Genomic DNA, 17,715 nt, shown 5'->3' with positions numbered 1-17,715 from the left:
AGTTCCATGTGCATAAGTGTTAGAGCAAACCCTGGTAAAGTCACTTACCCCACTTATCAGACGTGTTCTTGTCACCGAGGGAGATTAGTTATGGGGGTGTATAGGATTACAGATAAACGGTGTGAAAAGGAATATTTTTTCCCTTTTCACTAACTTTAGCTCATGAATACTAAATCAATGCTACCTGAGAACAAAACAGGAGTTGGACCAAAATGCTGATATTTCAGTATTTCATGCAAGAAAAACAGAATTGGTACTATTTGAAAGGAAAAGCACCAAATGACAAACACTGAAGATGACAAAATACGCATTAGTTAGTGATGGCTAGAGGAATGCAGGCCAGATACCTGTACTGCTCTGCTCTGCCTCTTCATTTGCCACTCTCATCAATGCATCAAGGACGAGGGCATTGTCCAGCCAGGTGTACCATTCTTCTAGCTCCTGGAGGAAGCTGGAGGTGCCTGTTGTTTCAGACACCTTCCGTGTTGCCAGTTTGCATAATCGTTCAATGAAACCTGGTATATTCAGAAGCGTAGCTGGAAAGGAAAAATTGTTTTGCGGTGATTCAGGATCAGCAATACAACAGTTGTCAAATCCTTTATACCATCAAGTATCAAAACATCTGCATTAGTAATATGGAGGAGACAGAGAAACATATTTCATCTAGTTGAAAAGATCCAAAGATTGAAGACTGATTGCACTCTCCTGTTAAGGACTGGAAGACAGCATTCACACCCTAGGCATAATTCAGCACTGACCTGGTTTATGTAAGACTTACAGTGGATAAAAAGTAGCTCTACCCTACTCTGACTGCTTCTTTCTGGCCAATTCCCTTTTGCCAGCACTGCTGCTTTCCAGCCCACAGAGAGCCAGTATCAAGAAATTAATCTGGCTGAAAAATAAGCAGGAAGAAACAAAGCAGCAGCCCTTCCAGGGCCAGCTCTACCTCCCCCTTCCTCTGCACAATGCCACCTCCAAGTTTTACCTCCTGCAGTCCTTTGCCTCAGAGCAAACTGAACCAACTCAGTTCAGTACCTGGTTGGGAAAGGCTTTGTTCTTTATGTATTAGTTTCCTGAGCTAATTCACCACAGAACAGAACACAAGGGGAGCACATGACACCTGCCCCAAGTTGGAGGATTATAATCATTGCAGAACTGCACCCTTAGAAAGAGCAGTGAGTCCAAGGCCAGAAGTCACCAGTCTGCGAAATCTTTGGGGAAGGGCTTGGAAGGTGTCAGGAGGTACATTTTGTCCCAGTGTTTTCAAAGAATCATAACTGCAGGACCTGTTCATTACAGACATATGTCTAAGCCTTTGCACTTGCAAATAAAGTAGAAAAACACAAAGAATTTAGCCATCAACACTATGCTAAGAGCTGTGATTCTGCCCACTGGTACCATCTTGAAAAGAATAAACTCCCTGATAAAAGTTTTAAAATTGAATATGCTTTATAATCTTACACACAGTTCTGACTGTGCAAACAAGAAATGGTTAGTTAAACATATGCTTGGGTGAACTCAGCTCTGCAGGATCCAAGCTTATTGTTCAAATAATTTAAATTAATCTTTGCACCCACACCAACATATGTCCACTACTGTGTACAAGCAAGCTCTGGTGATCACAGGGCAGAAGACAATACACTCCTCTGAAGTTTCTCAGCTTCTGTCTGCCATATTATGCTCTCCATCTCTCACTATGTGCTCCAGATCAGGCAGTGGTTACAAACAGACTCTATCGCTCATGGCTAATGTGGAATGCAGATGAGAGAAACAGCTCCAAGCCCTCCCCAAACCCCTCTTTTATTTATTTATTTATTTATTTGAGTCCTGAGATGGCCTGACATAAGCCTACAGAAATGCCTGCTTCAGAAGCTCAAAAGCTTTTCAGTATATGAAGAGCTGAAAACATCAGATTCCATCTTTGAGGATATTTTAATTCAAGTATCTTGCCTGGAAGGTTCAGGACTTGCGCCTCTAAGCAAGGCTTCTGCATCTCTACACAGTAAAATGAGAAAATAGGCACTATGTCCCAGGTTTAAGTTCAGATTACACCCACAGATCTCAAGGGCTGGGGTGGTAATTGTAGACAACGTGACTAACATCAAATATACTTTCCTTGTTGATAAAGACAGACATCCTGCTCATGACAACGCCAGAGAAAAATCAGAGAAAGGACTGCTCTGAAAGCAGCAACAAAGCTTGTAGAGATTCAGTTCAGGAATTAAGGGGGACATGAAATTAATGAGATGCTAAAGGAAAGGCCACGGCAACAACCAAGCAACAGAAAACAAATCCAATTATCTTAAGCCAATTCGGTTGATCAAAGAGGGCTAAAATGACAGAACTCAACTGATCCAATTACTGATCACATACAAAAGTGAAAGCTACAAAGTTTCATTACCTGAAAAGACCATTTCTAGGAGATTGGTCAAAGAAAGGAAATAAAAACAAATGCTTTTAAAGATATATCATTCTCAGCATCTGCTAAAAACACACTACAGATCTGACATCAAGAACAGCTACATTTTAAATGGTTGTCATTTTTCTGCATTTGTTCACAACATAACAATTACCTTGATTAACTTCAGCTCGAGAAGGACCCAAGTTTTTTTTCTGCTGGGCATTTTTTGCAAGAAGTGTGTGCTTGTCATCGCTTCCTGTGTCAAGTTCAGAAATTGTGACAGCAAGGATCCTGCAGAAGTTTGCAAGCTGTTGCTGATCAAAACTGGACACAAGGCTTGCAAGATTAGGAATATCATCCAGTTGTATCATTTCCTGGAAGAGACAACATAATCTGCTGAGTAAATCACACATGATATTCAATAAGGGAACATGTCATCTTCATGTCAGTAAAAGAGAAGCAAACAGGCAATGACAAGAGTTTGAAAACAGCTGTGCATCTGCAACTGGCATCACTTATGTTTATCAATTCCAGAAGGATACAAATGCATCCTTAAAGCCTTCAAAGAACCCATTCTTTCTGCATCTACATTGAGCTGCGTCGACTTCTTCAAAATTGTTTAATAAATCACTGGCATTCACAAATTAAGTTTCAAATTTGTTCTCTGCTTCTATCTGCAGTCCCTTGAAGGCTCACAGATGACAACTGACTCCTAGTTTTCTTTTCCCCCCAGTCTTCTTCATTAAAAGACACAGAAATGACACTGAAACCATTTTCAGCATTAACTTTTAAGTTCGGATGAATTAGCATAGTTTCTTTCCTAGGGAAATACAATATCCTCTTCAGTCAGAAAACAAAAAAGCAAAACCAGCAACAGCTACAAGGCCCTGACCCTCTCCACATTAACAAATAAGGTACATTTCCTCAGGGTTACACTCCAGATGTTTTATTTGCACCACATCAAGGGACTAAGTTGCAATGACAACAGCAAGTATTTCAGTGCAGGCTCAAAAACCTGTTTCATGCAGAAGATCTCACTGCCTTCCCCCACTTCCTCACTGTTCCCCCAGCCTGCAGCAAACAATCTCAGGTAATCTCAGAGACATGACAAAGCCCATGGCAAGAGAGAAGTACAAGAAGTCTTCCAGAAGTCAGCAGAAATAATAGAAATAATCAATGTGTAATTAGAAGGAAAGGGCTATCATCCCGTGCAAGTCATGCAAAACCATTACAAGTAGCCACATACATAATTTGGCTTCTGTCTGAACTGTAATTAAAGATAATGTTGGTATAAACAGTCATGCTGCAAACAAGCTACAGGCAGCAAGAATGCTATCTTAAGAGTGCTATTTTCAAAGAAACTGCTGCGTTTCCCCACTGGTCTGAAAAGCCACACAAATATAAGAAACCAGTAACAAACCTTTTTTACTCCCAAGATATCTTCAATGAGCGTTGCAGTTTGTAGGAATGTCTTTTTGTTTGTCATCAGTGTAAACAGGAAGAGCACAAAGTCATTTCTTTCTGCCAGTCGCCTCGTGACTCCCTCCGTCTACAAAGGAGAAGCACAAACAGACCCGGAGTCAGAACCCACCTTGATGAGTCACACATGGCACAGGCACTCACAGAATAGTTTTTTAGAGGCTGTGTTACCAAATGAGCTGCTCCTGCGACCAGAAAACACTGTGTTTATGGTGATCAAAAGTAACTCCAACCCTTGTTTGAAGTTAAAATGGGCTGTGCAAAAACTACAGACTCCAGGATGGGAGGCTCTCAGAACAGAGTTGTTTACTTGCTTAAGCCAAGAGTAAACACTGCATGCCTGGAAACACATCAGAGAGGCTTGCCTCTATTTTCCCATACAAATTATTGTCAGCTCCATTTTACAGTGTGCAAAATTCAGCCCTCAAATTCCTCCTAAACAATCAGCATTGCTTTCAGCAACCAGAATCCAGTGTCAGCCATAACAAATCTAGCAAAGAACAGAAAAGTCATACTAAAGCATGCTGAAGGGTAACTTCTGGGGTCCCCACACACTTCATTGCAGTTAGTTTTTGTGCTCTCAAACTGCTCAGTTTGCAAAAGTTGCATTAGCTTTGGTTTAAGAAAAATAAAATTAGTGTAAGTCAAGTGAAGTGTCATTCCCTCTGTTCTCCTTTCTGTACTCAGATACAGAGTACTCAAACTCTCGAGATAAAGCTGCTGTCTTTGGAAGAGCTCCAGCCCAGTAACCACGTTCTTGGTTTGTTTTTTTTCCATTAAACAATGCTCCCTAGGTTATGACATAATGAACTGTGTGATTAAGTAAACAATGCTGAGGATGTTTCCTGTAAACATAATGAGAGGCAATGCCCTTCTATAGCTGGCACTGATCTGCCATCAACTAACTGGCAATTGAACTGATATTTAGTATATGAAGAATTTGCACAATTGAGCTTAAAGTGTTTGTCAGAAGTGTTACTGAACAAGATGCAACATAGCTTGGGTTACACTGCAGGCTTCCATCCCCAGTTTCAAATTTTAAGCTTGAATGCATGATATTAGGAAGCTTGACACAACTTTCTAATGGGAACATGGATACTCAAAGATCTAAACAAGAGAAGTTAAGCTTGACAACGTGCCTAAGAAAACAAAATATATGAATAATAATCGACAATATAGGATAGTTGTGTCTTTATCAAAAGGAACTGCAATGAAAAGTCTCAGAGTAAGTTCAAATTAAGCCTAGAAGGGTCTGTTATCAAGTATAAAACAATCCTTTCATATAAAACACAACTGGTCAGGCCAGAAGAAACTTTTTTACAGCAGTTGTACTTACACATATACACGTGTTGTACAGTATGCTTAAACAGTCCTTGATGAGGTCATCACTTACTGCAAAGGAGAAAACAGACATTTGCTAGCCTCATGCTGACAAAGAATACCAACATCCAAAGCAGTGATATGAACAGCAATGAAAAGACCAAGAATTTCAGGCTAAGTGCTGGCTTACATCATACCTGCAAATGCTTGGAGAAGAAAAAACAGAGGAAGAATCACTACCTACCCTGCTTGCTTGCTTTCTTCCACAACCACTACTCACCTCTGCCTTGGACTGCAGACAATAAGATGTACCTGAGGTCTAGTGCACAGCTTAGTCACACACGCAAGTAAAAGATAGGGTGTAAGCAAGATTTCAAAAGGGGAGATGGAAATCAGAAATTAAAAGTCTGTCAACTGAAAAACTGCTGACAGACTATTAATTCCAGTTATTAAACATGGGAAAAAAAAAGTGCCTCTTCATGTGGTTTTCTTCATGCAGCACCAGGAATTGTTAGAAAAACTTTCAATCTTATTTATTCCAGCACTTCAATATTTAAGATGTATTTTTGGTACAGACGTACAGGAGCTGCCTCAAGCTCAAGTCATTTCACCTTTGAAGTTCTCTGGCTGATGGGCATGGCACATAGCATGACATTTCCTCAGAAGGGATGCGTGGAACCAACAGAATCACAGACAACATAAATGAAAACACTAAATTCAAGCTGCTCCAGCAGGAAAGCTGCCCTGAATCCATTGCTCCTCGTTAACAAATGCTCTTTACAACATTTTGGAAATTACTAGTCACTATGTCTAGGTTAGGAAAACAGCATAGCTTTCATTAGCTTACAACCCATACAAATCCTATTACATAAATAATGTTACTGGGTTAATAATTGTTAACAGCAGCCAGTTAACAGCCACAGTAAGATGAAAAGTTTCCAGTGGTTGTAGATTTTCTGCATTGAGAAAAGTTATGCTGATAACATGAATACTCCTGAGCTTCATTTTGCAGCAGATGAGTATCCTAAATCCCAATGTGAATCAGCACTACAGAAAATAAAGAAACCAGTGATTCATTTTGGAACAGGAAATCCCTGGCATGGAGAAAAGAGCAACAGAAAAATGGAACAGCTCATGTCTCAGGAAGGGTACACAGCAAGAACGAAGGAAAAGGCAGCACAACTATTTACTTACTTTTTTGTTTCTTTTTCTGTGTCATAAGAGTTGGTCTCATGAGAATTTCTACTAAAAGCTGAAATGACAACAGACACAGAATAAAGGGAGTAATAGCTGGGATACAAACAGCCAATTAATCTGTCGGTGACAAACCCAAACTCAGTCCCACCTCTGCTGAAATCACTAAGATTCACTGTCCAGAATAAAAAAAACAACACTTGTGTCAAAATTAACAGAAATAGCTGTGTTACCCTGAAGAAAGAATAACAGTTATATAAAACAGTCTTCCTATGGCAAACTATTAAGCATGTGATTCTACAAAGAAAGTAATTTCACATACCAGGTAACATGAAGGATGGGTATCACACATCCCCCAAAATAATGAACCTTTAGCAATTTTCAAAGTATTAAAATAAAAGTGCTTTGCATTCTTGTAGCAAATGTACTTCAACAGGAAGCACCACGATTTCTGTTTTAAAAATAAAAAGTATCATTTTAAGCAGTTTCATATTATGCTGCAAATTCATTGGGTAGCTGAAGAACTTTGTCCTCAGTTGACAAGACATTAGCAAGTAAGCCAGCGTTGTTTCCAGAACAATCCATCCTAAATAGATGTTTTTGAAACAAAGGCACGCTGTTGTAATAAGAGTGAATCAGCAAAGAGACTGCAAAAACCAAAAAGTCAGTCCTCTGAAAAACACAAGCCAGACATTTCTAATGAAAGCTAAGATCACAGCGGCTGACGACTGTGAGTTTGAGTAGACTCAGGTATCTGTGTAACACCAAATTGCAACAAACAGAACAAAAGATAAATTGTCAAAACATCTACACATAAACCTAGCAGCCCTTAGTTTTGTGGGTTTTTTTTCCATAGATGAAATGGTGTGCATTGCATGCCAACAATAAACACAGATCATCTTGCTAACAGAGCACACTTAATGTGCTTAAAAAGTCCTCACACACATCCTTCAGTGGTAAATGAAATTCTCAGTAGTTCTGAATACTGCAGTACTTAATCTTACAACTAGAAATCATTTGAAACCATTTCTTAATATCCTACAGGTCTCATAGCTCATTAGGCTACCTGAAGAAAGAATCCAGTCTTTTATGTAAGATGAGAAGTGTCTCTCCTGCACTGAGGACTCCATATCTGGTCACAGTACTGCAGGTGGAGCCTCACCAGCACAGGGCAGAATAGCCACAATTGTAATGGTTAACATCAACACAGTAAAATCATTCTGCAGATTGCATTTAGAAGAGTCTCAAAGATCCCATTTATGGACATATCAATGGCACAACTATTTTGCAGAAATCTTTGGAAAAACAACCAACCTCCCCCCCAAAACCCAAAAAACACAGCAAAACAGACCAAATAAACCATGCTTACATCAACTCCTCCAAACAAGTCAAACGTGTATGTATTGGGGAAAGTGGACTCTTGAGCAGCTTTTCTATCTTCTGTCACGAATGCCATGGCTTCCATTGAAAGAAGTGGAGAAATTTCCTGCGTGCAAGAAACAAAAACAAAAAAAGATGATTCATAAAGAAAAATTCATCTGCATATACACAACTTCCACAGAGCATCCATGTGATCTAGTGGCTAATAATTACATGCATTCCTAGCTCTTATCTACATTCAATTCACAGGTACAATCAGAGAAACAGTTCCAAAAACCACAGTTAGTAAGCATATTTAAAGTAAGCCTTTAAAGAAAGTAACAACAAAACAGCACATGGACTCCAGAAGAACACGTGGTAGACACTACCTTTAAGATGCTTTGGCACTGGGAGAAATCGCTGTTTGGGTGGCTATGCTCATATAGCTTTTGTAACAGCAGGGGAATCCCATTCCACTTTGCTTGTTTATCTCTTTCCTTCAACAAGGCCTCTGCGATCTGCAACAAAGGAAGAATGGAATTCCCACGTGTCCAATGTGTAACACTCAGGAAAACAATCCGTCCATAATAACAATACAGGAACAGCACAAAAAAGTGTGTGCTGTAGACAGTACCACAGCAAAACGCGGCCCCTGTCTCCAAGCAGGGATTTATCCGGGGCTGGCAGCAGAACTGTACAGATGGTTAACGTATCTGAAGTAGGACAGGCCTGAAAGCAGATGTTACTATTTTGAATACTTACTCCTACCCCACAGTTTTATATTGATCACGTTTTTCAGAGGGATCACATTCATCTAGTTCCACAAGTAGACCTGTGACTGACAAATCACTGGAGGAGGAAATTGGTGACCTTGACACTGTCAAAAATGATATGAGACTGAAGTAGAGAGCATGCAATGAAGACAGACTCCATCCCTCTTCCCATTCAGTGTGTAATGAGTACCTCCTCAGCCAACTCCCTGAAGCCATTACTGGTCATAGCAATGTCCCAGACCAAAAGGACTGACAAGCATGCTCCTGAGGAACGTATCTACACCACAGTAAGAATTCCTCCCGCAGTCCTGGGCTGGCCATAAGTGGCAACCAGCACCTCCACCAGCAGGGAAACAGCACTGTGTTATCACTCAGGAAGAAGGCTGCAATCACCAAGAACATCTCAGCATTTGCTGCTACATTTTTGCCAACAACTCCAGTTTTCCTCCTTCTCAAAACATACAAAAATCCTCAATATTTATCACAGTGTTTTACACCTGAAAAAAAAAAAAAAATCAAGCTGCAGCACAACACTGATGAACATTCCACTCAAAGAAGCTGCAGCAAACGCTGCAAAGCAGGAAGGCTTCCAAGGTGATCCAGCAGATGCTCTGAAGGAGGAACTCCTCTGTGAAGTCCCCCAGTCCAGTTAATGCTAACCAAAATGTAACCCCTCTCCTTAACGGTGCTTCACCAGAACTACCTGACAAACCTACAACGAGGACTGACTTTTGTACAGAGAGTAATGGCCAACAACGACAAGATGTCCAACCAGCAAGACTTCTGGCAAAATGTTTTACACACCAATCCCCAGGGAGAGCAGGGCCGTATTTCAGTGCAATGCTAGTGGATTTTCTCTTACCCCAGACCCACACTGGAAGCTGCCCTTGCTCTGTCTTGCAGTCACTCCCTGATCCCTGGTTAACTCCACGCTTCCTTCCATGCTCATTGTTCCAAGCTGCAGCCAGGAAATCTCCTTCCTTATTGTTTCAGCCCAGGCATCCTTCTCAGCCATACCTCAGAACAATTCCAAAGGGCTGCTCAGTTCCTGATTAGACACAATTATATGCAAATATACTCCTATTTCTGAGAATTTAACTCTTTTCTCTCTGTTTAAGACAGTATACAATACATTCAGAAAATTGTCACGATGAACTCAGACTGGCAGCATCTATGAGTCCTCCCCCTTCTTACCTTCCTAGATACACAGGGCTTGTTTGTTTTTCCTTAAATCAAATACTCAAATTGGTACTTAAAGAATCTCAGGGCTCTTAAGGGTCTGTTTTTCTTGTTACAAGGGGTGATCAAAGCAGTATGAACAAGCCTGGCCCATATGCTGCTCTCTTCAGTTTTCAACTTTTCTCATATTTCCAACTTGGAATAAGAGCCATCAACCAGCATTGCTGGGGAATGACGCAGAGCTCCTTCCATGGAGGCCGTTCCTACAAGAAACAGCAGGGCAAAACCAGAAAGTCAAAATGGCTTTGCGTCACTTGGGCTGTGAATAATGGGTCAGCTCCTTTGAAGCCACAGATCCCCATCCCTCCCCCTGCAGCACCCAGAGCACAAGGAGCTCTGCCACTGCCCCATCTCAGCGTGGGAGGAGCACACAGCACCGAGCTGTAGGAAGAACCAGATTAATTGCTGGGTAAAGCGCAAAGAATGGCAGGGAAAGGCTCCAGCTGATGGAGAAGACACTGCAGGCAACACTGAGGGACACGGGCTGCAGCACCAGGTTCCAGGGTGCAGCACAGCACACAGCACCCAGCCCTCAGAGTGGCCAAAAGCCCTTCAGCGTTAATAAAGCCCAGTTCTGGGCTTAGTGTTGCATTTGTTAACCACACACATAATTCTCAGTTTGGGGCAGGATCTCCACTCTCATTTCTGTCCTAGCAGCTCTTCCTCTCCCCAGCTGATGTATTTGTGCTAACCTGCAGAAAACTTCAGACTTGAAATTCTGAAAGACTGTAGTAAATGTTTCCTTGTTCTCATCTTCTGCTTTGCAAGAGAAATTTTTTCTTCTCTTGATTTAAAATCCATCTTTGGTTTTGCTGCAAACTCCAGCTTGTGGTCCCCATTTTACGAGGCTGCCCTGGCTCTGAGTATTTCCATTGTGGCGGGGCTATATTTGCCAACACGAAGATTTTGGATTCCCTGGATGGATTCAAATTCAATTAAATTGTTGGAGTTGTCTTCCTTTGGAACCATTTTGGTTAAGACGTGCACCTCATGATTTCTGTAACAGCAGCAAGTCACCAGTTTTCCCTTATAAGTGAAGTTGGTTTTCTCCTCACTGTCTCTGGGTAGACATCAGTGAGCAGCCATCAGGATTAGTGGTGCTCCATTCCCTTCTCCAACACATTTTTGGTCTCACCTAAGCAGGTGAAACCCAACCAAACATGACTCCTCGAACTCTTCTTCACTTGCTGGACAGTTGCAGAGTATACCTGAGGGATTCCAAAGGAAAGCTGTGAAGTTAGACCTTATCTGAATCTGCCAACCATCCAGCCTGGTGGGATTGTCCCAGCCACCTCCTGCTCCAAGCTGAGGCAGCCTGGTTCTGCTGGAAGGGCACAGACATTCAGGAGGATTTAGGCACTGAGCTGAAATGCAGCATCAAGCCCCCCCAGCACCACAAGGGAGGGCATGCACAGCACTTCTCTTCAGCCTCTCCCAGAGAACTTCAGCCCAGCAGTTCCTAGGAGATCACCCAAGCACCTACAGCTACAGAAGGAATACTCTCCCATTATACAGTTATATACAGGAAGAATTAAACACAAAGTCAAAGAGACCGCAGACAAATCTACATACTTTTTCTCCTTCTTCCTGCTAGAAATCTTTCTGGGTTTCTTCAGGGCATCCATTAGCAATTTCTAACATTCCACAAATACTAACAAATTCCTTCTCTTTCACCACACCATAAGCAGCCCTGTGCTCCTATCTCCCTGAACGCACACCCTATCAGCCTAGCTCCCCTTTCCCTTCTCCCCAGCACCGGCTGCTGCCGTGTCCATGCAGGACTGCAGTGCTCCAGGCACAGTCCCTGCTGCACCACGTGCTGCAACACCTGTTACCTGTCTAAAGCTTCTTGCAGTGATGATAGCTTCGAAGCCTCTGTATGCTTTATTTCCCATTTTACACTTCAAATGTTTCAGTCTTACTCAGCAGTCATTACAGGAAAGTGCTTTCTGTGAGGCTGACATCTGAAAAGGCAAAACCAGTTAACTCAGGTGCCCAGGCATCCTTCACACCACTAAAGGACTCGTTCTGTGACAGATGTTATTATTTGTAGGTTTGGGGTTCTTTTTAGTCCCTTTTTTTGGTCGTTGCAACTGCGGATGAAGCTAAGATTGGAAGTCTCTAAAAAAGCCAAATTTCCATTCCCAGTATTTGTCTCAATCCTTTGTGTAAATGCACATTTCCCATGTTCAGAAAGTTTAAGAGAAAAAAAAATGGGCAAATATTGTGGATCTCACAGGACAGATACAAGCACATGGCCTCTATGCATTTAGAAGGAAACCAAATCCTTTCTATATCCCTTCTGCCAAGCCTTTTAGGCTGCATCTTTGTAGAACAGGAAACTAATATTTGTGCAATTAAATATTTAATTTTCCTCCCCACAGTACTGACTTAGGAAGTTCTTTCTGACACACTGCCAGGAAAATGATTATTCACAATTTTGGTGACCGTCCAGTCATTTCTTCTCTTTATTGCATTTTCCTTCCCAGTCACTACCAAACATTCCTTTGGCCAATCTGTTTCTTTCCTCCTGCTACTTTGCACACCCAACCACCAGGCTAACCCCTGCCCCATCTTTGTTTTCACAAGGCAGCATTACAGACGTACAACCTCAGGCCCGTGCAGCAATTCTGGGAAGTGCTTTAGGAAAAAGTGCTGAAGCCTGCAGCTGCCAGTTATCTGTTGGGCCTTTGGCACACAGCTCTGGGTAAGAACATGTCAGAGGCCCCAATGTTTTATTTGTAAAGGCAACTCCCTGCAGGTGGCACGAAGCTGGCAAAAATCCCCACTGCCAGCCTCCCTGCAGCCCCGAGGTGTGGATCACTCTTTCCAACACTACGGCTCCTGCAAAGCCCAGCCCAAGCCTGCCACCTTCCTCCTGACATCCCAAAAGAGGAGACAAACCTGGAGGCACAGTGACAAGGACAGGCCCTGCTGCAGCTTCCAGCTTGGTGCAGCCATCCCTGTGAACCCCAAAGCAGAGCTTCACCCCGTGTCTGCAGGAAGAGCTGTTCTATGAGACACACGTCATCTACCTCCAAAATCCACAACCCCCTCTGAGAGCAGAACAACTCCAAAGCAGATCTTCAGCAGCAGCTCTTCAGAACTAATACAGGGTACCAGTGTTTATTCTGATGATTTCATGCTCAGAGAAAAAAATAAATCAATAAGATTGTAAAATATTAACTTTTCAGTGATCACTCTTGCCTTGAAACTGCCAGTTTCTTAATCCATTTTGAAAGCAAACAACATGTAAAGATAGCTAGGAAAAGGCAGGAGCAAGGAACTGTTTTCCTCCCACTCACTTTTAGTCAAGCAAAATAACACTCCCAGAGACTAACGTTGCCACTTCTCAACATCATCTCCAGCATATGACAGAGCTCTGCTCCCTGTTACGTAAAAGCCAGTGCAAGCCGTCCAGCACTAGCTGGCTGTGCTCTCCTGAAGAGGTGTAAGCCTGCTCAGAGCAATACAATTAGAGCTGCTAGAGTGGATTATATTCACGTGAACGTCCACTTGTCGTCGTTGTCAGGAGGAAACAAAATTGGTTAGAAAACAAAATATATGCAGAGATTTCACAATAGTAGGAAATGGAAATCTGCATGATAAGGTAGAAAATGCTTTCCTTTCACAGCAAAATAGTTCAAAGTGGATACGGACTACACTGCTAAGCAGAACCTCAGAGCAGCAGATTGTGAGACAGAGCTGGAAAAATGGACTCTCTTTTCCACTCTGATTGTTTCAGCTAAGCCTGGCAGTCCTGTGAGTGTGAGACCAGTGCTGACGATCTGCTCTTGGGACTGCACCAGAAGCATGCTAATTTGCCAGCAAATCTCTGGCTAATCCATTATTATACTGCTTCTCTACAAGGATTCACACTGCTGCATGTAAATATCTTCTGCTTTCATGTTACAGACATGCTTTTCACAGCCTGCTTGCAGCAGATGAGGTGTTTGTCCTCTTGCAGATGGCACGAAGCTTTGCTTTGAGCCTGGTCAGGTGAACCAAAACATTCACTGCAACACAAACCCTGCCATGTGTTATTTACAGTGCCTCTGTGCACAGCACAGCTGTGCCAGGACAGGCACCACAGGCCAACCAGTTCACAAGTAATATTTTCCTTATAAGATGCGTGTCACTTCTGGAAAGTCAGTCTACTGCTTGTTTACTGGCACCTGAAAAGCCCCTTTCACTTGCTCAGTGCTCAGCACCAGGGCAAGCCTTTATATGAGATTATACAATCTGAAACAGAGACTGGTGCTCACATCCAGGGCAGCAACTGATGCTAGCAATGTGGCTACAAAGGAACAAATAATGGCAATGTTTACTAAAACCTGTTTCATTCATCTAACATCTTAACAATAATGCATACAGGCCAGCTGCCAAGAACACGGTGACTTCTGGTAGGTGAGAGCAGCAGGAACACGTGGCAAAGATCCAGACTGTAGAGATTCAGCTGGCCTCGGTGCTGCCAGATATTGACGTAGCTGTTGTCCAAATTATTTTCACGTCCTTGTAAGATCAGGCCGATGAATTTCCAGACATATGCCTGTCAATGTTATCCTTACCATCTCAAGAACCAGCCGCTGCTTTCCTCATACAAAAGAGATTTTGAGATCACCTAAAATCAGTACTCAAAGCTTCATTACAAACAAAGCAAGTCTGCTGTCGCCCACAGAAGAAGAATAATTGCTTCCCAGAGACCAGATGCTGAAGTAGCACCAATCTTGTGGGAGAACAGGGCTCAGATGGCAGGAACCACAACAAGCAATGGCGTTTCCCAATCTCTCTGAAGTAAGTGCTGGAAAAGAGTTTCTCCACAGGACACCAGATGTGCAGCTCACACAGCCTGCAACAGCTTCCCTGCACAGAACAGTAAGGGCACTGTCCTGACTTTTCTTCTAGACCAAACACAGCAGCTCAGAAGCCTTGTGCTCTCAGGCTTTTCAAAGCAAATGAGCTGAGAACCCCACTCAAGGGCTCCACACTGCTACTGAGGAGTCAAAAGAGGAAAACGGTCTGATAAACACTGATAAAAATAGGACTTAAAGTACCCCAAACTGCCTTGTGCTTCTTTAAAGGTTAGGTTAAAGCGTTTTAAATTTAGATCTACAAACAAAAGACTTGCTTCAAGGTAACAGTACAAAGGCACAATTCACAGAGTTGAAAATCATTCAAGAAGTTTTGTTGGTTTTTTTTCCCCTTCAGTCTAAGTAATTCAAAAATGCATTCCTACCACATTTGTGAAGCACTCGGAGCCCTACGGCCCAAGCCTGAAAACTTCTCAGCTCAGTACAGACACAGTGAAATGTATAAAGTAAAACAAACTAAAAAGCAACAAAATCCACCCTGAATTCGGGCCTTGAGAGAAGGAGGAAGTAACTGGCAGAAGCCTCCTTAATTTCTTCAAGTCTGGTCATTTGTGGTCATTTCAAACAACTGCTAACAGCCCTGAATTAAAACACGGTACAACACTGTGCTTCTCAAGTTAAACGAAGCCCAGAGCAGACACAACAGCCCAGCACTTCATGTTGGTGCACAACATGGTTACAGGTTTATTTGGCTTAAATTGCTATGGGAGCCTAGAGCACAGAGGCGGAGACGCAGGTTGGTGAGACAACATAGCCTGTGCCTGCAGAATGCTTTCCTAACACAACCCCAGTGAAATAGCTGCCTGTAAAACAGAGAGTAACAGGGTTAAATCCAAGCAAGCAGTGTGCTTTTTCTCAAATATTAACCAAACTGGCATTCGAGCAAGCAGTAGAACCAGGACAGAGCAGCAGTTTAAAATCACCTCCTGCCTCTTCCACCTACCTCATCTACAGCTTTAAGGATAGATGCTGATTCGAATGAGCAAGTATCCTCCCAGTAATTGCTCAGAAGCTTACTTAATCAAAGAAAACACCCTGATGGCTGAACTAATGAAAAATCACTTAAATCCCATTTTTACCACATTTTAAAACTTAAGATACTGTCAGCTTAATAAAGCGACCACCAAAAAGCAAGTTCTTTACGCCACGTTTCCGTTTCCTACCTTTGCACCTTTAAAAGAAACACCGACTGCTGTTTGCAACAAGAAACGAGCAGTGCAAAACCCGGGGCGGCTCGTTAAGAAAGCAGCACACGCACACACACACACACACGATAGGCAGCAGCCAGGGTGGAGGAGCTGCTTTCATTCTTCAGCGTTTCCCACCATCATCAGCTTCCTCGCAGAACCCAGCACGGCTCTGCGGCCTTTCCCCACTTAGACGAAGGACGGGATAAGAGGAGCCCGCAGGCGGCCTGCCCTACCCCTACCCCTATCCTTACCCCTGCCCCTGCCCCCGCCCCGGTACGAAGCCGATCCCCGAGCGGCCCAGCAGCCGCAGGAGCGCAGCCTCACGGCCGGGCCCCGTGCAGGCCCACAGCGGCACACAGCTCCGCCCGCCCCACGGGGCCCGCGGTCGCGCAGCCCGCCCCCCCGCCCCACACACACACAGCCCTCCCGGCGGTACCTGCGCCCCCCGCGTGAGCCCACGGCCGCTAAGCTGCCCGTGGCGGAGCTGCTCCAGGATGTTGGTGGGGGCTCCGCGCCGCCGGCGGCCGCCGGGCCCAGGGCCTACCGCCGCCATGGCCGCTGCCCCGCTCGGCCCGAGACAAACAGGAAGCGCCCCCTCCCCCGCCGCTTTGTACGGAGCGGCGCGAGGGACGTTCGCAGCGCCCCCTTCCGGGCGCGGCGCGCTTTGCGGGAAGAGGCTGAGCGCGGAGCATGCTGGGAAATGTAGTCCGGGGCGCTGTACGCATGCGCGATGTGCCGGGAAGGAGCGTGGCAGCGGATCGGCGGGGGGGTCGTGTGTGGGAGCGGGCGTTTGCCCCAGCGTGCGTTTGTAAATGCAGCAGAGGCGGCTGTGCAGATGCCGCAGCGAGCCATCAGGCTTAGCTAACAGCCCTCCTCCGCTGCGGGCCTAACAGGCGCTTGAGTTAAGCTCCAAGGACGTTTGGTAAAGCTGCCACGCGTCGTCACGTGTCTGAGTCATAGAATCCTTAGGTCGGAACGGACCTCTGAGGGCCATGGTGTCCAGCTCCCCTGCAGTGCACAGGGACACCTACAGACCAATCATGTTGCCCAGGAACCGATCCAGCCTCCTCCTTAAAGTCTGCAGAGACAGGGCACCAGCCACACCAGATAACCTGTTCAGTGCATCCAGCCTCCCCGTAAAGGATTTTTCCTTGTATCCAACCTAAATCTACCCTCCCAGAGCCTGAAGCCATTTCCTCCTGTTGTATCACCACAGACCCGCTGAAGAGTCTGTCCCCTTCTTTCCTGTCGCTTCCCTTCAGATGCTGACAGGCTGCTCTCAGGTCACCTCACAGCCTTCTCCATGCTGCACAACCTCATCTCTCTCAGCCTGTCCTCATAGGAGAGGTGTTCCATTCCATGGATCATTTTTTTGGCCCTTCTCTGGATGTACTCCAACAGGTCTACGTCTGTCCTGTAATCACTGGCTTGCAGCCCTCAGAACATCATCATCATGAGCAGCGGGCAACCATGCCATAAATAACAGCAGGGAACCCTCAGGTGTAGCTTAACTCATATACTCAGCCAAGGTAATGGTGCAGATGTCCAAAAACCTTCCCTGACCATGCTGTGCAGGCTGCTTACCAGCCCTGCTCCCAGCGCCCTGCTCTGTGCAACACCACAACAGTCAGGACAGAGGAAACAGCTCCTTGGTCAGCACAGCAGCCCAGTTCCCTGTGAACTTAGCTGAGGTGAGCAATTCAGACACAGAACTAAAATCCACAGTGCAGCACGCAAGGAGCTTCTTGAATCAAGTCTAAGACAAAACAGCAACTCACAACCATATGAACAGCACAGACCACAAGACAGACTTTTGTGAAAACCTGCTCTGCCCCTGAAAGAAAAAAAAACAATTGCATTCACACAAACTGCCAAGAAAGTGCAAAACA

At 44.2% G+C, this 17,715-nt stretch overlaps 1 protein-coding gene across 3 annotated transcripts in view; it reads right to left on the bottom strand.

The window, feature by feature from the left end:
• TRPC4AP (transient receptor potential cation channel subfamily C member 4 associated protein) overlaps window positions 1-16,441 on the bottom strand; it is a 31,442-nt gene extending 15,001 nt beyond the window's left edge. For 2 of the 3 annotated variants that reach the window (XM_010722277.3, XM_031556516.2), the window contains exons 1-8: window positions 9,389-9,556; window positions 8,143-8,271; window positions 7,764-7,880; window positions 6,395-6,452; window positions 5,217-5,272; window positions 3,822-3,950; window positions 2,574-2,775; window positions 348-536 (exon numbers count right to left, since the gene is read on the bottom strand). In XM_010722277.3, coding sequence (XP_010720579.2) covers window positions 348-536; window positions 2,574-2,775; window positions 3,822-3,950; window positions 5,217-5,272; window positions 6,395-6,452; window positions 7,764-7,880; window positions 8,143-8,271; window positions 9,389-9,541 — 1,033 coding nt within the window. In that variant the 5' untranslated portion in view covers window positions 9,542-9,556. Of the gene's footprint in view, window positions 1-347; window positions 537-2,573; window positions 2,776-3,821; window positions 3,951-5,216; window positions 5,273-6,394; window positions 6,453-7,763; window positions 7,881-8,142; window positions 8,272-9,388; window positions 9,557-16,262 lie in introns of those variants that run through there. The other variant, XM_085241209.1, reaches the window with a different exon arrangement.
• Between the last annotated feature and the right edge of the window lie 1,274 nt (window positions 16,442-17,715).

This window comes from Meleagris gallopavo, chromosome 22, assembly GCF_905368555.1.
Source record: "Meleagris gallopavo chromosome 22, MGAL_WU_HG_1.1, whole genome shotgun sequence".
Classification (NCBI taxonomy): Eukaryota; Metazoa; Chordata; class Aves; order Galliformes; family Phasianidae; genus Meleagris; species Meleagris gallopavo.
Note: the sequence above shows the minus strand (reverse complement) of the source record. Positions and strands in the feature narration are given on the sequence as shown.